The 21,292-nt window shown below is 34.5% G+C and overlaps 2 protein-coding genes and 1 long non-coding RNA gene across 4 annotated transcripts; all 3 read right to left on the minus strand.

Annotated features, from left to right (window-relative positions):
• Positions 1-3,156: 3,156 nt before the first annotated feature.
• LOC120202916 lies at positions 3,157-5,556 on the minus strand. 2 transcript variants are annotated; one of them, XR_005523769.1, is made up of 5 exons: positions 5,286-5,556; positions 4,964-5,151; positions 4,582-4,662; positions 4,348-4,501; positions 3,157-3,493 (listed from the first exon to the last, which is right to left on the minus strand). It is a non-coding gene; the product is annotated as an uncharacterized LOC120202916 (long non-coding RNA). The 2 variants fall into 2 exon arrangements; XR_005523770.1 differs by having other exon boundaries at positions 4,964-5,192.
• A 1,190-nt stretch (positions 5,557-6,746) lies between these two features.
• LOC120202771 lies at positions 6,747-18,463 on the minus strand. The gene is made up of 12 exons (XM_039203146.1): positions 18,029-18,463; positions 17,209-17,682; positions 16,277-16,708; positions 14,061-14,777; positions 12,054-13,577; positions 11,454-11,690; positions 9,775-10,011; positions 8,829-9,302; positions 7,768-8,517; positions 7,411-7,509; positions 7,247-7,325; positions 6,747-7,033 (listed from the first exon to the last, which is right to left on the minus strand). Exons 1-11 carry the CDS (start codon positions 18,461-18,463, stop codon positions 7,257-7,259), a joined length of 5,448 nt encoding a protein of 1,815 aa, XP_039059077.1. The 3' UTR covers positions 6,747-7,033; positions 7,247-7,256.
• Positions 18,394-19,919, minus strand: LOC120202914 (disease resistance protein At4g27190-like). Its single transcript, XM_039203265.1, has one exon. The coding sequence runs from the start codon at positions 19,811-19,813 to the stop codon at positions 18,536-18,538; it is 1,278 nt and encodes a 425-aa protein (XP_039059196.1). The 5' UTR covers positions 19,814-19,919; the 3' UTR covers positions 18,394-18,535.
• Between the last annotated feature and the right edge of the window lie 1,373 nt (positions 19,920-21,292).

The following is a 21,292-nucleotide window of genomic DNA, read 5'->3' on the forward strand; positions in this document are numbered from 1 at the left end:
TCATCCAATCAATAGGAGGCGTAACCGCACCAAAAGGATTAGAGTTTTATGTTTTATAAAGACATAATGTAAAAAGAAGTCCTCAGTGTTTATTAAAATGATATTTTGGTTCTAATTATTTTTTCGGAGTATTTTTACTCTAACGTTTTATTTTAGGATAAAAAATCTCTAACATTTGATTAAATAGTCACTTTTATCATTATTTTTTTTCTATAGCATTTTGGCCTCCAATGTTTCGTTTTAGGATAAAAAAAGTCAATATTTCGGAGTGTTAATAGTTTTTTAACTAATATTTTTAATCTATGAAAATATATTTTTTGTCCCAAAATAAAACCTTAGAGTCCAAAACATTCAAAAAATATGGACTAACATAACTATTTTGATAAATGTTAGGACTAATTTTGATATTATACTAATTTAAATTGGATAAATGCTGTACATATCATATTTGATATATTTATAGTTTGTAAATTATTTGATTCACTATTTTTATTTTAAAAAAAGGATTTTTCAAAAAAGGTATTATCTGTTTGGCCACATTATTTATTACGCGTATACGTGGCGAAAAATACCTAATTGGTGTTTGTATATTCCTTAATGTATACCGTTAAATAACAATATTAATAATAAAATATTATATATACCTCCGCAAATATGGTAAGTTAATATAAAATCTAGATTTTGCTTATTGCCAAAGTGTGATTAAGTAAAAGGGTAAAAAAATATTGATAAAGGGTATATTTTTTTGTGAAATGGGTATAAAATTTTCAAAAGTAAATAAATAAATTGTATAAAAAATAACTAAATTTGATAATTAAAAGTTTTTATTTAAAAATATTCGGATGTTATCAGATATCATTTATGTATTTTACCCTATAATCAGAGTATCATTTGTGTACTTTATCCAATTATATACAACTTTCGGATCTGTAATTTTCATGTTACTACAATAATGTTAATTAAGGAGGAATAAAAAAGTTAAATAGTGGAAAGTGATATTATTTTTCTTTAAAGAGGAAAATGAAACTTTTGGTTGTTAAAATTTTTTTTTTGGTTTGGAGAGGGAGAAAATGGATATGTAATGAAAGACAATTTAATATAAGATTAAATAAATGCGTTATTGAAAATATTAATATTTTTTTATCAAAAATATTAATATAAAAAAATATTATCGAGAAATATTATTTTTTACTAAAAATATTAATATGAGACGTTATCTAAAATATTATTTTTCTACTAAAATATTAAAAAAATATTAATATTTTAGGTAACATTTAATTAACCTTTACCGTATAACAGAACTTCCTAGAAAAAAACGATTTGTGTGACTCGGCGATGAGTTAGTTAGGTACGTGTCGAGTTAGGTGCCATTATACATGTGTAGTTGGGGAAATACCCAAGTCAAGTAGTCATATTCCTTCTTTCCCTCACGGTAGAATGTGTAACCCTCACACGGCTGTGACGGGACAGCTGGTAACAATCTGTTGGCCGAAGGTGACACGTGGTTGTTTTACGCGTCGCTTGCTAATTTGTAGATAAGATGAAAAAAGCACGTGCGGATAAGGTAACAGCACAGTCATTCTTGCAATTTTAGAATTCAGTCAATTTACAACAATTCCTTTTTATTTTTTTCCGTTTTACCTAACGGCTAGCGCTGATTAAAAGAAACGTTGACTTTTTTTACCGGGGAATGGCTTTTTGACTTTCTCATTTGAAGTTGAAATATAATAAAATCGGGTCGATTTAAATATGAGTTTAAACTAATATTTAGTAAACGAATCAGTGATTTTCGTAATAAATGAATTATTGTTATTTATTGAGGATCCATATTCGAGTACTATAGATGTTAAGGGTGTGAGAATTTAATGTTGAGAGGTTGAAAATTATTTTTAAACATGTATTGCCTTGTATTTACCCTAAATAACTTAAAATTCGAAATATTTTATAAGAAATATCGAACTTTCTATCCCTTGATAGTAATAATCATAGTATTTATATTTGTAACTTCAAAATAATTGACTTTTTGACCTTTTCATTCAACGATGAAAACTTGTGTAAGAAAATCTAATTTTTAGACTTTTATGTTATGAAAATTGAAGTATTTAAAGTTAAATAAAATTATTTTGTCTTTTTGACTTTCAATTTATCAGGGCTTTCGTTACAAAAACTATAATTATTTTTTTACCTTATAAAATAAATGAAAAAGTCAATTCACTTGATTCAATAATTCTTTTAAGGGTAAAGTATATTAATATTCCCCAAATTTTTAGAGTGCTTGCATTTTGGTCACCTAACTCTTGAAACTTACAATACAATCATCGAACTTTTAGTTCTTTTTCAGTAAGGTCCCTGTCATTACCTCCCGTTAGTTTTTGTTGATGTGACACATTACCCTCGTTAACCCCCTTATTCTTAACTAACGGCAGACAAAGGAAGGACGACAGCGAGGAGGCACGACCAACTAGGTTTTGGTCAGTGGTGTTAGGACTCCAACGGTGGTGACGATGTGGCGAACAAACGACCCAATTGACCAAAAAGCAATGAAAACAGAAAAGGAGTGTTGGGGTTTTTCGATGAGATTCAGGGCCCTCTTCACCACGAACAGAGGTGAGTCTCGGCGAGAGGTTAGCGGGATTTTGGTCGTAATGGGGATGGGCTCCTATTGTTACTGGCAGTGACTGTCACCGGTGATTGACGACGGAGATCGGGGATAGGTATTCGAACGGTCTTCTCGTGATTTGAGACGAATGGTGGACGATGAGTATGAATCAAGGGTCAGGAGGTGACACTGGTGACGATGGTGATGGCAGTGTGAGGTAACGCTGACCGGAGGTGTGAGAGGAGAAGAAGAATAAGGGGGTTGACGGGGATTAGGTGCCATGCCAGCAAAAACTAGCGGGAGCTAACAACATAGACCTTACTGAAAACAAATAAAAATTTGATGATTGTATTACAAGATGAAACAGAGAAGAGAAGTCAAGATTGGACAACTATGAAATAATAGCACATAGACCAAAACGAATACCATAGGCATATAAAGGATGGTTTCCACTGTTTGATCAAAGCAAAATAGGAATCCTCCATATCAGATCAAAGGATTTTGGGAGGATGAGATAAGATCGAGATAAAGAGTCATTTGACACAGAAGAATTCCAAAATGTTTTTCCAAATGAGAAGAGCAATCTTATGTGTCACATCCGATAAAAAAGAAACCAAAACATGTCTACGTTACCATCCACATTTGTCTCACGACTAGAACGGATATGTTTATCTAGATATGTGTCTCCTTCAACTAATCTCCATCAATGAATGGTGTATGTAAAAACAGAAAAGACTAGCAGAAGGTAACAGTAAAACTTACCGGGTGTACCAACACCGATTGTATCACCAAGGAAAATTTCTGAGCAACCCAAAGAGCCGTTTAGCTACGTAAGCTACTTTCGATGGAGGCACCATTCCTTCCACTGGGCAACCAACTACGCATGATATATACCTGAGAAGATCAGATAGCTAAGGCGGTCATATTAATAAAAATATAAAATAAAAAGTAAAATAAATCTTATTTAGGATTGCCTTTTCATCCTACGGATTCACTATCACTAGGAATTAATGCAACCAGACAATATACATACACGTGAAATAATTTTTGTCAAACATTACTCTCCCAATAATGTACCATGTTTACTAGACAAATTCTAACATTTTCTTCTTTTTAGGTAACAAAGTTTTCATTCAGATTGCTGCAAGTTCAGCAGTGGTTCTCAATTCAATGAAAAGTCCAGAAAAGTACCTTTCTAAAAAATATTCAATAAGTCAGTGCTACATGGAAAAAACCTAATCAAATAGCCAATACCACAGGAAAGATAAAGGAAAGAACAGTTTTCCTCACATAAAAGAAAAACTGAAGACAATAGTTCAAATTCTGATGCTATACACGTGTCAATACCAATGCTACAACATAGAGTTAATTCTCCACAAGTCCAAGATAATAGGTCCATTTTCCCAACACGTGAGGGGAGATTAGAGTGGAGATCAAAGAAATCTCACGTCTGTTACATTGGGGGTAACCCCACACACATAAACATAACAAGGACCTTTTCAACTATTGCTTAATGCTTTTAGGAACCTTATTACTTATCTTTGGGCAATAAGAAAGATCTTTTGACATAATCTTTTAGCTTTTAAGTTAAAAAAATTCTTCAACCATGAAGTGAAGATATGTATAATGCTTAGAAAATCCAGGGGATTGTTAGATCATTTCAAGCATGAAAACCAAATATATTATAGTTCAAAAGTAAAATTGTGAATAGTAAGTCTAGTCAATCCTTCGTTGTTCAGAAAACATACCCTCGAACTGGAAGTGAGAGCTCTCTGGCAGCAGAAGCAACATCTCTAGAATGATCAAGACTATCTTCGATACTGCAATTTATGTTTGACTTGGAAAAAGACTCGGAAGCTGAGGCAAAGACAGCCACTTCCTTGGCTCCATCCAAAACAGCAGCTAAAGAAAGCATTTTATGTTATCAACAAATTTGCACAATTTCTTAACAGAAATGTTTTTCTCCGTTAGAGATAGCTTACTTTATGGTTTGGAGTTAACACTGGAAATCAGGCTCCTTGAATATTCTGGATTGCATCCATTACATCCTTTGCGTCTGCCAGCTGCAATTCAATTAGGAACTAGCTCAAGATAGCAGTTTCTTATTTTTCCTTTTTGCAGCACACAAACCCTTTGAAAGATGAGCATAACAATAAACCTAAAGTCCATTGAATAAAACATCACTTTACAAATGATTAATAAAACATGAACTATAGGTGACTACTAACATTAGATATTGAAGGAAAAAAGGAGCAAATTGTAGAATCATGAATCAAGAGGATACAAGCAACTCTACAATCAAATCAAACCATTACTTGCACAAACATAAGTCGACGAGCATGAATTACACAAAGGCACACTGACCTGTGGAACCCATTTCGGTGAGACAAAACTCGTGGTCTCGACGACATTCAACCCTGAAGCAACCAGCATTTTAATTAACTGGACCTTTATTCCTTTAAGGTGATTGGTACGATTTCCTTTTCGTTTTGCAACCCATCCCATGGCCCAACCTCCACTATCTTCACATATGCCGGAAGATTTCTTAAGACCTGGAGTGTAGCATATAGTGTAGACTATGAAAAATAAGCAGCTACAATAGACAACACCACAAAAGAAACAACAAAACAAATAAAATAAAATAATCGAGGTTCTGTTCATGCACAAAATAAAACTTTCAATTGACCTAAGTTGTGGGACGATGACTGCAATTGGAGCTGTAAGGATAAGTCGAAGACATGCTCTGCTTATCTGTAGGACTATGGCTTCCTATATAGTACAGGTGCTCTGCTTCCCATCAGCCCTGATATCTTCTCAACTCGCCTCGCCCCTATCATTTCAATTATGATTTTCCAAGCAAATATCCACACACCTGAATAGTTGCAGGGGCAAAACGAAAGCAATTTTTAGATGGATGAATCCCATATCAGCAGCAGCAGGTTTGAATAAGAAAATGAAGTTAAGAGAAACATAATGAATAGTCTAGTGACCATTTTGTAACTTTTAATAGTCAAAAGATTCAACAAAGTAACTTCCTATAATTAGGGGACCATTTTGTAACTTTTAATAATCAATGGACTTAATAAGGTAGTATCCTATAGTCGAGGGAGCATTTGTGTACTTTACCCTTATTAAAAAGGGTAAACTCTAAAACGATCCTTTCCGACACTCGATATTTCGTTTGATTTCCCTGTTTAGATTATGATGAGTACGATAGATATGAATTCACCTTCGTTAATAAGCCGGCGACAATGCGGTTGACCGTGAAAGACAGGTGCTTACATAGCTTGGTTCGAGCTCCACAGCTGAACTCAACCCCTAGGCTGAACCGAATTCGAGCTTGATCGGCCTAACTTAGTCTCTGGTTTGGTTCATTCGAGCTTGATCGGCCTAACTTAGACTCTGGTTTGGTTCAAGTATGTAAAACTACTACACCATGTTAGTCCAAATCCACATTCGAATTCATTAGTTTCGTAGTGCACTTTTGCAGGTGGAGCATCCAAATGTCTGCTATAGTTGCTCTTTCATTTCGTAGTGCATTCAGGGAAAAACAGATGTCGAATTTCACTTCTAACTTTTCCGAAATCGTATCCGTTTGTAGGTTTATTCATGGCACTTCAGCCAAGGATAATTGTCTTTGGAAAGATGACCGCATCCTTTTCCATGGCAGTCCGATTCGTCATGGCAGCTGCGTTGATCACTGTCGGATTAAGAGGTGTTCTTCTCGGCATTGCAACCATGGAGGTAATATCAGTTTCCGGTGACTGTATATCTACCCTTAAAAAAGTATACTGTGAACCGGAGATCGGAATCGTTTCAAGTTTTCAGGCAGCTCTTCCACAAGGCATCATCCCTTTCGTCTTTGCCAAGGTATACAATGTTCATCCTGATATATTAAGCGCAGGGTAAGTTGTATTAATGTTAAATGTGTGTTATTTTGGGATTCTTAAAAATTGGTGTAATTATAGTTTTAGTTCCTCTGCTACGCTGAAATGAATGATTTTCATTCATAATTGATAATTCCATTCAGGGTCATATTTGGGATGCTGATTGCCCTTGCTAAACTGCATTATACTGGGACTTTGAAGCTTGAGAAATGGAAAGATGAAGTACTAATAGGCAATTAAGCCATCGTTTTGTAAAAAGGAATGAGTATACATCATTGCCAAAAATACTTCCCCTACAAATATATATTTACAAATGCAAAGATGGTTTATTTAGACTATATCACGAATCCTCGTTACATAAATTGCATACTTCGCCACACAACCTATGCTATTCCTCACAAACATTAGAACCAATCAAACAACATCGCAAAGGAGAATTTGTTAATTACACAACACTGATTCATTCTTCGCAACCCATCAAACTTCAATCAAGTCATAGAAAAATAGAAAGAGCATCACTCGTCAACTTGTTTTCTGCCACCGTACACTGTTACATTGATGATAACAAATGTTTCAATATGATGCCATAAGAGGAAAAATCAAGTGATTATTATTTAAACTCATAAATCAAGTGAGATATTCAGGAAATAATAATTATAAGTATTTCTGCACTTTTGAACTTAAGATGATGAAAGCATTTACCAAAGAAACTATCTTATTGAATCTAACAATAACCGTATGCTGCGATATATATGCTTACTTGATTCAGGTCATTCGAAGATAGAAGTTGAAGAATTGCCTTGATCTTTTATGGAATTTTCCACTTCCTCTGTGAGATTCTACATTTAATAATCCTTGAGAGAAATTAATAACATTTATGAAAGAGAAAAGAAGAATAAGAAATTAAAATGAATTTAGACTTACTTGGGTGTTAGAAGTGGAAGGATTGCTTTGATCTTCTTCAGGATTTTCATCTTCAGAATTTTCATCTTCAGGATTTTCACCTTCCTCGATCATTGCATGCTGTTATGATGACCAAGTGAATAACATAATTAAATATATACTTTATGCTACCATGTTTACTCGTAGATTTATATTAGATTTATGCTGTTATGAAAAGAATTATATTTACCAAGAGATTAAAAATTCAGCAGTATTTACTAGGTTTATATTGACCAGTATCAATTAATGTGTATATATTGTTTGCAGTGAGTGGAATGTAAATCCAATTACAAGAATATTGTAAAATAGTAAATGAAAAGGAAATTTGAGAAAACACACCTTTTGTCTGAATAGCTGTTGTATGGTTCTGTTAAGGTTGCCTTCCAAATGTACTTCTCCTTTCCAACTCTCTATTACTACTTTGTTCAACTTTGGAGTGTTTGAGCGTCCTTGAGAGAACATCTTCATCTTTGGGCAATTATATACAAGTAGATCTTCCAAGGATGGGAATGAAAAGGTATAATTCCCTGATGAGCAGAAGCTTTCTAGCTTTGGTAGAACACTGAGTTCCAAACGGTTGAGTTGGGGTAAACTGATTTCATCATCATCATCGTCCCCACCTTGTATTATCTCTTCTATATTTTCGCAATACGAAATACTCATTTGTTTGAGCTGCACTAGACTTTTTGCTGTGGGAGGTGTGATTAATTTTTTGATTCCATGGCATCGAAATACTCTCAAAGTCACCAGATTTCGGAAAGATACCGAGGATGGAACTAGATTACCTTTTAATTTAGGGCACCTGTTAACATGCAAAATCCTTAGATTTGGGAATCCTTCCTTTTCCTTCCATAGATGCATCAATTCACTAAGATCACTCAGCCTTAATTCAGTTATCTGAGGGAGTAGCAGCGATGCAGGCTTTTCCTCACCACCTTCTTCACTTTGGAATACCATCTCTTTAAAAAGAGAATCTCTTATTCCGAGTTTTTGAAGATTGGGCAAGGTTAATAACCGGAACAAGTAAGATGGCAATAATTGCTGCTCATTCTCTCCCAAATAGAGTTGATGTAGATTTGGAAACGTAGACTGCACAATTCCCAATTGTTTCGTTAACAACACAAACATAGGATGCCTTGTTCAAAATTGAAAGAGTTCAATACTAAAAAAGTAATTCATACTGGAAAAGGAAAATATTTCATAGAAAATAAAAGAAAACAGAACACCAAAAGAATTCAAGTTAATAACTTATTGCTACAGCTATGCACATCATGTTTTATATTTTTATTTTTTAACTTTTAACTCTTACATATTAAATAAATTTAACTAAAGGTTGGAAGATGAGTAAATAGAATGCATGTGTTTTTACAGATAGAAAATATCTATATCTTTATGCGTACCTTTCCACGGAAGAAATGTGGTACCACTGCTCTGCTCTTTCCATTATCAAAAACGAATGCCTTCAAATCAGAACATCCAGTTATTGTTAAATCCCTTAGCGAGGGAAACACAATCGGATTAATTCCAGAACAAAATCCTTTCAGTTTTGGAAGAGAATTGAGTACCAAAATGTCAAGTTTAGGGAACACACTTATGCTGCCGTTAATCCTTTCTTCTTCGGTTGCCTCTAATATTCCCTCTATTACCCATTCCATTTCATCACAATTACGAACCTCAAGTGTTTTCAGATGCACAAAGCTTTTAACCATGGATGAAGTAAATACATACTTCAACTTATGGCATTTCCATACTTTCAAGCTTGTTAAACTTTGAACACCAAAAGACATTAATGGAAGTTGATCATCAATATGCCATATTTTCTCAATGCCATAGATTGAGTTCAACTCCAACTCTTCCAAGGCAGGACACGAAACCTGCAAATATATAAAACTCATGTTTCATATTCCATCATGAGTAATTCTTTCTTAATTAATAATTATCATTAAAAATATATACATATTTTAGAAAGTCATAAATTCTTTTTGAATATTATATAAAGATAATAAAAGATATAATAAAAAACTCTTATAATAATATTTTATAATTGTTTTAATTTTTTTTCAATAAAATTATCGATATAAATAAATATACTCTTTTATCTAATTTAAAGGAAAAAATGAAAAGCCATCAAACAAAAAAGAAAAATTGATGGATGCCATAATTAATAGATGAAAAAAAAAAGATAAATATATATTCTTACATATCAAATAAATTTAACTAAAAATGAAAACTTCTTACTTATTAGATATATATACTTTAACTTTCAAAATCGTCTTTCAAAGAAAAGGTTGGAAGTAGAATGCATGTGATCTTACAGATAGAAAATATCTATATATTTATGCATACCTTTTCATGGAAGATATGTGGTACCACTGCTCTGCTCTTTCCATCATCAAAAACGAATGCGTTCAAATTTCGACATTCCTCTATTTTTAAATCCCTTAGCGAGGGAAACTCAATCGGATTAATTCCAAAGCAAAATCCTTTCAGTTTTGGAAGATAACTGAGTTTCAAACATTCAAGTTTAGGGAACACACTTATGCTGCCGTTAATCCTTTCTTCTTCGGTTGCCTCTAGTATTCCCTCTATTACCCATTCCATTTCACCAGAATCATGGACAACAAGTGTTTTCAGATGCACAAAGCTTTTAACCATGGATGAAGTAAATACATACTTCAACTTCTTGCAATTCCATACTTCCAAAAATGTTAAACTTTGAACACTAAAATATATTCCAGAAAGGTGATCATCAATATGCCATATTTTCTCAATGCCACCTATTGAGCTCAAGCCCAACTGTTCCAAGGCAGGACGCGAAACCTGCAAATATATAAAACTCATGTTTCATATTCCATCAAGAATAATTCTTTCTTAATTAATAATTATCATTCAAAATATATATTGTGGTTTTTTTAGAAAGTCATAAATTCTTTTTGAAAATTATATAAAGATAATAAAAGATATAATAAAAAACTCTTATAATAATAGTTTATAATTGTTTTAAAAATTGGTTTTTTTCCTTAAAATTTTCAACTGAATTGTGTAGATATAAATAAATATATACTCTTTTATCTAATTTAAAGGAAAAAAAATGAAAAGACATCAAAATAAAAAAGAAAAATTGATGGATGCTGTAATTAACAGATGAAAAAAAAAGATGAATATAAATACCTTTTTATCAAAAAGCCATGTTTTCTCAATGCCACCGATTGACTTCATGTACAACACTTCCAAAGCAGGACACGAAACCTGCAAATATATAAAACTCAAGTTTCATATTTCATCATGAATAATTCTTTCTTAATTAATAATTATCATTCAAAAATATTTTTTTAGGATGTCAAAAATTCTTTTTGAAAATTATATAAAGATAATAAAAGATATAATAAAAAACTCTTATAATAATAGTTTATAATTGTTTTAAAAATTGGTTTTTTTCCTTAAAATTTTCAACTGAATTGTGTAGATATAAATAAATATATACTCTTTTATCTAATTTAAAGGAAAAAAAATGAAAAGACATCAAAATAAAAAAGAAAAATTGATGGATGCTGTAATTAACAGATGAAAAAAAAAGATGAATATAAATACCTTTTTATCAAAAAGCCATGTTTTCTCAATGCCACCGATTGACTTCATGTACAACACTTCCAAAAGAAAATGTTTTGTATTTTCATTTTCATTTTTGAACTTTTAACTCTTACATATTAAATAAATTTAACTAAAAGTGAAAACTTCTTTCAAAGAAAATGTTGGAAGTAGAATGCATGTTAAATCCCTTTCATCACAATTCAATCGGATTATATAGTCAAGTTAGGAAATATCTACATATTTATACATACCTTTTCATGGATGATATCTGGTACCGCTACTCTGCCATGTATTGTTAAATCCCTTAGCGAGGGAAATTCAATCGGATTAATTCCAAAGCAAAATCCTCTCAGTTTTGGAAGAGTTGCGAGATTTAAAGAGTGAAGTTTAGGGAACACAATTATGCTGCCGTTAATCCTTTCTTCTTCGGTTGCCTCTATTACCCATTCCATTTCATCACAATCCCAAACAACAAGTTTTTTCAGATGCACAAAGCTTTTAACCATGGATGAAGTAAATACATACTTCAACTTATGGCATTTCTTCACTGTCAAAATTGTTAAAATTTGAACACTAAAATATATTCTAGAAAGGTGATCATCAATATGCCATATTTTCTCAATGCCATCGATTGACTTCAAGTACAACTCTTCCAAGGCCGGACACGAAACCTGCAAATATATAAAACTCATGTTTCATATTCCATCATGAATAATTCTTTCTTAATTAATAATTATCATTCAAAAATATACTTTTTTAGAAAGTCGTAAATTCTTTTTGAATATTATATAAAGATAATAAAAGATATAATAAAAAACTTTTATAATAATATTTTATAATTGTTTTAAAATTTGGTTTTTTCCGTAAAATTTTCAACTGAATTGATGTCACTTGACTCGTAATAATAGTGTAGATATAAATAAATATATACTCCTTTATCTAATTTAAAGGAAAAAATGAAAAGACATCAAAACAAAACAGAAAAATTGATGGATGCCATAATTAATAGATGAAAAAAAGATGAATAGAAATACCTTTTTATCAAAAAGCCATGTGACGGATTGATATGTATTTTCTATATACCACAAGCCATTCAGAGCATTCAACTTCAAGACGCGTAATTTATCAAATTTCAAAGTCTCATTCTCTCTAATCTCTTCCTTTTCAACAATTACTGCTATCATATTGTCGCATCTGTATACCTCAAGTTTTTCGAGTTGGCGAAGGCTTTTCGCTATGGAGAATGAGAACAAATTCTTCAACATATTGCAATTCTCGACTTTTATGAATCTTAATTGCTCAAAAGATTCAGCATTTAGATCGCAAAGCCTTTCCACAACATCTTCACCTCCTTGCAGACTTAGACTTTCAGTTTTTCTGGATAATGATTTATAAATGCCTTCGACCAAATCACTACTTTTATTAATCTTCAGCTTCAACATTCTTGATGTTTCCATCCCTCTGTCATCAGAGACAAGCCAATCCCACTTCTTATCTCCGATTGAAATCTTGAACCTTCCCATCTTTTCGAGAAACAAGATATCATTTGGTATGGCTTCCACATCAGGAATATGTACTTCCAAAGTGGTCAGACGAGACAGATGCTGCAACTCCATGAGACTAGCTTTGCTTCTTGGATTCTCAGTTCCCTCAATCTCCCATTTGTCAAAGCTATTGTATAGGTATAGTTCTTCTAATTTGGATAACACTGACAACACATTTGGTGGTATTACTTTAAGATAATAACAGTCACTCAAGTCTAGCAATTTTAGCTTGGTCAACTGTCCTATCTCCTTTGGCAGCATTTTCATTCTAGATCTACGGAGATCAAGGATTTCCAAATTTTCCAACTCTCCTAAGATGGCTATATCTTCTACATCACAGCCTATCAAACGCAATGTACAGAGAGTTTTCAAGAAACCAAGGGAGGAAGGCAAGGTTGTAAAATTTGTTTTGCCAAATTCCAAGACTTTGAGTCTTTGCATCCCCTTAAAAAAGTTATAGGGAACTTCCACAGAGCCATGCATTGAGAAAAATTTAAGGTTTAGACATTCCAACTCATCCGGAAGCTGACTAACCTTAGCATATTTTAAGCTAACAAGATGAGAGTTTCTCATTGTATCCTCCCTCTTTTCTAATACATCTTCCTTTCCTAAAGCAAGCCAATCACGGTCCCTAGAAGCAATTGAAATGGCAACATCGCAGACAACATCATGCATATCAAAGCGTTCAGGGGTGGAACCTGCAAGTAACAGGGAAGAGTCTTTGAGCTCGCTAACCAGTGTCAACACTCTGTTCCGCACTTTTTCCATCTTGTCAAGGCCAGGAAATAAACCCAAGCCCCAACAATATTTCAGCAAGTCTTCGATTGCAGCATCATGATCCATTATACTGCAGACCAAGAAAGTGTATTTATGTTCTTCCGATTCCAAGTATGTATAGCTCATCTCTAGAGCGGAATACACAGCACCAGATATCCCCCTGTAGTTTATTTCAGAGGGTTTTAGCCGCTCCAGAGCATCCTCCCATTCATACAAATTCTCCTTATGTTTCAAAGCCTTTGCAACTGTTGTAATAGCGAGCGGCAGTCCTGCACATTTTTGGGCGACTTCTATTGCTGTAGATTGCAAGTCAGATCTTTCAGCAATATGACCAGCCACGTTCTTAAACAGGTTCCATGCTTCATCTTTATTCAGTACATCAATTGACAGGCTTTTTTGCGAATCCATCGACATCAATACATCGCGCTTCCTCGAGGTTATTAAGATCTTGCATCCCTTGTGTTGGTCTACTGAAGGAATTCCAAGTGTGTCCACCTCCTGTTTCTCCCAAATATCATCCAGGATGATAAGAACCTTCTTGGAAGTCCTTAGTCGATTACGTAGCAGGGCTGCTCGGACATCAGCGCTAGGGTCGTTGTCGAATTTCATGCCTAATTTGTCGGCGATCTCATTTTGAAGATTTTCTGTGTTAGGAGTTTGTGTTACAGCTACAAAGACCACCTCATCGAAAGACAGTTTCTCCTTTGCTTTTCCAGCGACATCTTTGACGAGTGTGGTTTTACCCACACCCCCCATACCGTACACTCCAATTATGCTGACTGTATCATCTTCCAATGCCGCCATGACCCCGTTGAAAGCACCGCTTCTTGATTCGAAGGCCTCGTACTCTTTGACAGGTCTGATAAGGTCTGTCACTTCAAGAGCAGGAAGGCAGGTAAAAACCTCCTTAAATGCATCCTTTTGGATCAAGAGTTGAGCTATGTCATCGGCCTCCTTGTCCGCTTTCTTGCTAAGTTGATAACGAGACTTGAAATTAGGGCAAAAGCCCACGAAACACTTGGTTGCTTTCTCTTCATCCTTTAGCAATTGTGTTGCAGCATCCTCGGAGATCTTCTCATTGGCCTTTGTCTGGGTTGCTTCCAGCTTGGAGATCTTCTCATTGGCCTCTGTCTGCGTTGAATCCAGCTTGGAGATCTTATCATTGGCCTCATCCAACCAATTTTGAACATTCTTAGTAATCACCTCCCCCTTCCTGCTAGCCGCGTCAACAGATCGTTGCACCATTTCTCTTGCATCCTTTAGGTCATTAACTTTTCTCTGGAGGTTCTGAAACTTGCTCCTGGACTTGATTACGTAACTAAGTTGTCGTGCAGTGGGCTCGACAGCGTACTCAACAGCTTTTCCAGCAAGAGATCCAACAATGCCAATAAGAACGTCCATTTTTTCCCTTGAAAATTTGCTAAGAAGCAGAACAAACTAGAGAACAACTGGGAAGCAAACCCTCAGGATAAGAACACCCGCTGCAGAAGAAAACAACATATTGAAGAAGGAAACACATAGCATAATCATAATCAAAGATGGAAAAAAAAACTATAGGGAATCAGCAGTGAGTTGAAGAAAGCATACCTCCTCCTTTAGTTAAGATTGATTTCTTGTTATCCCAACAAACAAAACAAAGTGAAATTGCAAACGGAGAGCAATGAAATTGGAAAGTGATATTTCTTCTACACATGCATCAACATGTTTACTTCAATTATGCCTCCAATAATTTGTTTACCAACAGCAAGTCTTGGTCGTCCAACTAACAGAGCCAGACGGGGTCCACGTTTATTTAAAGAATGGTCCCCTCGTCGATTAGTCTTTATCTTCTATGTGGTGGAGTCTTCATCATTAATTCATTATAAACAAGTTGATCACATACGTGTCTCTATTATTTTGGTCTTTATGAATAAACTTGAACCTTCATGAACAGCCCTACCAATCCAACTCAAAACCATTGCAATCAACCTTGTTTTATCTTAATAAATAAACTGCACAATTAGTCACCCTCTTATTATCTTGTTTATGTTTTAGTCACCCTACTTTCAATTTTTTTTACAAAATCATATCAAACATTATGTTTTGTTTTTGTTTTGATCATCCACTGATAAATTTAACCGTTGACTAAACAAAACCGGTGATTTTTTATTGATATAATAATAACTTTAGTCCATAAAACTTCCACATTCTATCAAATTAATCCTAATTTTAAAAAAAATATTCTTGATATTTTAAAATCACACCAACTTAGTCCCTCTTTAAACACACATTTAAGAAGTTGCATAGGTTTGACATGCAACTTATGAGGGGTAGATGGTGGAGTGGAAAAGAAATAGAAAACAAATTTGAACACATTTAAATCATGTCCCCCTCGTCGATTAGTCTTCATCAATTAATTCATTACAAACAATCTCTCATCTGATGATATGGGGTCCACGTTTATTTAAATCATGTCCCCCTCGTTGATTAGTCTTCATCTTCCACATGGTGGGATCTTCATCAATTAATTCATTAAAAACAATTTGAACACATTTGTGTCTCTCATCTCTGTGATATGGGGTCCACGTTTATTTAAATAATGTCCCCGGCATTGATTAGTCTTTGTCTTCCGTATGGTGGGGTCCTCATCATTAATTCATTACAAACAAGTTGATCCCATTTGTGTCTCTCATCTCTATTATTTTGGCCTTCATACATAAACTTGAACCTTCATGAACAACCCTACCAATCCAACGCAAAACCATTGCAATCAACCTTGTTTTATCAGAATTTATCTGAATAAATAAACTGCAAAATTAGTCACCCTCTTATTATCTTGTTTATGTTTTAGTCACCCAACTATATTTTTTTATAAAATCATATCAAACGTTATGTTTTGTTTTTGTTTTGATCATCCACTTATAGATTTAACCATATTTCTACATATTTATACATACCTTTTCATGGAAGATATCTGGTACCACTGCTCTGCTCCATATTTCTAAAGCCCTTAGCGAGGGAAACTCAATCGGATTAATTCCAAAGCAAAATCCTTTCAGTTTTGGAAGAGATTTGAGTTTCAAAGAGTCAAGTTTAGGGAACAGACTTATGCTTCTGTTAATCCTTTCTTCTTCGGTTGCCTCTAATATTCCCTCTATTACCCATTCCATTTCATCACAATCACAAACAACAAGTGTTTTCAGATGCACAAAGCTTTTAACCATGGATGAAGTAAATACATACTTCAACTTATGGCATTCCTCAACTGTCAAAGTTGTTAAACTTTGAACACTAAAATATCTTCCAGAAAGACGATCATCAATATGCCATATTTTCTCAATGCCTCTGATTGAGTTCAACACCAACACTTCCAAGGCAGGACACGAAACCTGCAAAAATATAAAACTCATGTTTCATATTCCATCATGAATAATTATTTCTTAATTAATAATTATCATTCAAAAATATATTGTTTTTTAGAAAGTCATAATTCTTTTTGAATATTATATAAAGATAATAAAAGATATAATAAAAAACTCTTATAATAATATTTTATAATTGTTTTAAAAAAAATTCAATAAAATTTTCAACTGAATTGTGTAGATATAAATAAATATATACACTTTTATCTAATTTAAAGGGAAAAAATGAAAAGCCATCAAAACAAAAAAAGAAAAATTGATGGATGCCATAATTAATAGATGAAAAAAAAAGATAAATATATATTCTTACATATCAAATAAATTTAACTAAAAATGAAAACTTCTTACATATTAAATATATATACTTTAACTTTCAATGTCGTCTTTCAAAAAAAAAAGGTTGGAAGATGAGTAAATAGAATGCATGTGATTTTACATATAGGAAATATCTATATCTTTATGCATACCTTTTCATGGAAGAAATGTGGTACCACTGCTCTGCTCTTTCCATTATCAAAAACGAATGCGTTCAAATCAGAACATCCAGTTATCCTTAAATCCCTTAGCGAGGGAAACTCAATCGGATTAATTCCAAAGCAAAATCCTTTCAGTTTTGGAAGAGATTCGAGTACCAAACATTCAAGTTTAGGGAACACACTTATGCTGCCGTTAATCCTTTCTTCTTCGGTTGCCTCTAATACTCCCTCTATTACCCATTCCATTTCCTCAGAATAAGAAGCCTTAAGTGTTTTCAGATGCACAAAGCTTCTAACCATGGATGAAGTAAATACATACTTCAACTTATGGCAATCGAACACTGTCAAACTTGTTAAACTTTGAACACCAAAAGACATTAATGGAAATTGATCATCAATATGCCATATTTTCTCAATGCCACCGATTGAGTTCAACTCCAACTCCTCCAAGACAGGACACGAAACCTGCAAATATATAAAACTCATGTTTCATATTCCATCATGAATAATTATTTCTTAATTAATATTTATCATTAAAAAATATATATATTTTTTAGAAAGTCATAAATTCTTTTTGAATATTATATAAAGATAATAAAAGATATAATAAAAAAAACTCTTATAATTGTTTTAAAATTTGATTTTTTTTCCGTCAAAATTTTCAGCTGAATTGATGTCACTTGACTCATAATAATAGTGTAGATATAAATAAATATATACTCTTTTAACTAATTTAAAGGGGGGAAAACGAAAAGACATCAAAACAAAAAATTGATGGATGCGGATGAAGAAAAAAGATGAATAGAAATACCTTTTTATCAAATTTCAGAGTGTCATTCTCTCTAATCTCTTCCTTTTCAACAATTAATGCTATGGAGAATGAGAACAAACTCTTCAACATATTGCAATTTTCGACTTTTATGAATCTTAATTGCTCAAAAGATTCAGCATTTAGATCGTAAAGCCTTTCCACAACATCTTTCCATCCATGCAGACATAGACTTTCAATTTTTCTGGACAACAATTTATAAATCCCTTCGACCAAATCAATACTTTCATTAATCTTCAGCTTCAACATTCTTGATGTCTCCGTCCCTCTATATTCATGAACATACCACTTCTTATCTCCGATTGAAATCTTGAACCTTTCCATCTTTCCTAGAAACAAGTTATCATTTGGTATGGCTTCCACATCAGGAATATGTACTTCCAAAGTGGTTAGACGAGATAAATGCTGCAACTCCATAAGACTAGCTTTGCTTCTTGGATTCTCAATTCCCTCAATCTCCCATCCATCAAAGCTATTGTATAGGTATAGTTATTCTAATTTGGATAACTTTGACAACACATTTGGTGGTATTACTTCAAGATCATCACAGTCACTCAAGTCTAGCAATTTTAGCTTTGTCAACTGTCCTATCTCCTTTGGTAGCATTTTCATTCCAGAGCAACGGAGGTCAAGGATTTCCAAATTTTCCAACTCTCCTAAGATAGCTATATCTTCTACATCACAGCCTATCAAACGCAATGTACAGAGAGTTTTCAAGAAACCAAGGGAGAAAGGCAAAGTTGTAAAATTTGTTCCATCAAATTCCAAGACATTGAGTCTTTGCATTCCCTTAAAAAAGTTGTCGGGAACTTCCACAGAGTCATCCGTAGAGAAAAATGTAAGGTCTGGACATTCCAACTCATCCGGAAGCTCACTAACCTTAGCATATTTTAAGCTAACAAGATGAGAGTTTCTCATTGTATCCTTCCACTCTTCAATTACATCTTCCTTTCCTAAAGCAAGCCAACGAAGGTCCCTAGAAGTAATTGAAATGGCAACATCACGGACAACATCATGCATATCAAATCTTTCAGATGTAGAACCAGCAAGTAACAGGGAAGACTCTATGAGCTCGTTAACCAGTGTCAACACTCTGTCTCGCACTTTTTCTATCGTGTCAAGGCGATGAAATAAACCCAAGCCCCTACAATATTTCAGCAAGTCTTCGATGGCAGCATCATGATCCATTATACTGCAGAGCAAGAAAGTGTATTTAAGTTCCTCCCTTTCCAAATATCTGTAGCTCATCTCTATGGCTGAGTATGCTTCAGCTGTTATGCCTTCGGAGTTTATTTCAGAGGGTTTTAGCCGCTCCAGAGCATCCTTCCATTCAGACAAATTCTCCTTATGTTTCAAAGCCTTTGAAACTGTTGTAATAGCGAGTGGCAGTCCAGCACATTTTTGGGCGACTTTCATTGCTGTAGATTGCAAGTCAGATCTTTCGGCAATAGGACCAGCCACGTCCTTAAACAGGTTCCATGCTTCATCTTCTTTCAGCACATCAATTGGAAGGCTTTTTTGAGAACCCATCGAGTTCAACACATCTAGCTTCCTTGAAGTTATTAAGATCTTGCATCCCTTGTGTTGGTCTGCTGAAGGAATTCCGAGTGCCCCGATATCCAGGAACTTCCAAATATCATCCAAAATAATAAGAACCCTGTTCTCTTTCCCTAGTCTTTTACGAAGTCGAGCGGCTCTCATATCTATGCTGTTCTCGCTGATTGTCATGCCTAGCTTCTCAGCAATCTCCTCCTGGATCTTCCGCATGTCTGGTGTTTGCTTTATTGTAACCAATACCACTTCACTAAAAAGCTGTCTCTCGTTGGCTTTTCCAGCGACCTCTTTGACGAGTGTGGTTTTACCCACACCCCCATACCGTATGTTGGTAATGCTCAATCCCACATAGTGTTGGAAATACTATTGGGAATGGTATTTAAGGCTTGACATTCCACTTCCTTGTTGAGTGATAGAGAACAAGGGGGCTATCGCGTACCGCCGCCGCCGTCCGGCTCGGCTCGGCTCGTGGTTGTGGTAATACGTGTCTTCGACACGTCCGCGCGGATACTATCTTTTTAGAGAAAATTCTTGAGGAATTTCTCTTTGAAAGAAACAAATGGAAAATGTGAAAGATATCAACTGATATTTATAGGCTGCTGAGGATTGTTTGAATTTCAAATAATAACAGCTGAATTATTATTTTTTTTATCAGAAATTAAACAGTTTATTCCTAAATTAAATCAGAAACGTTAAGATGTACCTGGGCTGATTTACAGCTTTGTACAGAGGAGACAAGCTGTTAATATCAGGAGTTACAGGAGTTATTTGATTTAATTCCAGGGGTTACATGATATAATTTCGGGAGTTATAACAGCTGAATAATGATACAATGAACCTGGACTATTTCTGAGTCAGGTTCATCTAGACGTTTCAGCTGTTACAAATAAGAGGTTTAATCCTGAAATTTTATGGACGATTTTAACCCTATCTCTGAGTGCTTTCCGATCAGAAGTGCAATACCACCAGCAGTCCACTCCGATTTCGGGTGTACGGAATTCGGAGCGACCGTGTTAACCTCGGGGGACGGTCCGCCTACTGCAGCGATTACACACATTGAGGCGAATTTATTTCTAAGGCAGTGGTTCTTACCACGACACGGTTTACGAATCTGTTCTTCTTAATTACTATTTATATTTTCAGTCAGTGCTAACGGTGTCGTTTTGCAGTTCATATATCCAACACAGTACACTCCGATTATGCTGACTCTATCATCTTCCAATGCAGTCATGACCTCATCAAAAGCATGGCTTCTTGATTCGAAGGCCTCGTACTCTTTGACAGGTCTGATAGTGGCTATCGCTTCAATTTCAGGAAGGTAGGAAACTCCATCAAAGTTTTCCTTAAATGCATCCTTTTTAGCCAGGAGTTGAGTTATGGCGTTGGCCTCCTTGTCCGCTTTCTTGCAAAGTTGGTAACTGGACTTGAAATCAGCGCGAAATCCAGCAAAACACCTCTTCATCGACCACCTCATCGAACGACAGTTTCTCCTTGGCTTTTCCAGCGACCTCTTTGACGAGTGTGGTTTTACCCACACCCCCCATACCGTACACTCCGATTATGCTGACTGTATCATCTTTCAATGCAGCCATGACCTCATCGAAAGCGCGGCTTCTTGATTCGAAGGCCTCGTACTCTTTGACAGGTCTGATAGTGTCTACCGATTCAATTGAAGGAAGGTAGGAAACCTTA

This window comes from Hibiscus syriacus, unplaced genomic scaffold (assembly GCF_006381635.1).
Source record: "Hibiscus syriacus cultivar Baekdansim isolate YM2019G1 unplaced genomic scaffold, ASM638163v2 tig00009009_pilon, whole genome shotgun sequence".
NCBI classification, from domain to species: domain Eukaryota; kingdom Viridiplantae; phylum Streptophyta; class Magnoliopsida; order Malvales; family Malvaceae; genus Hibiscus; species Hibiscus syriacus.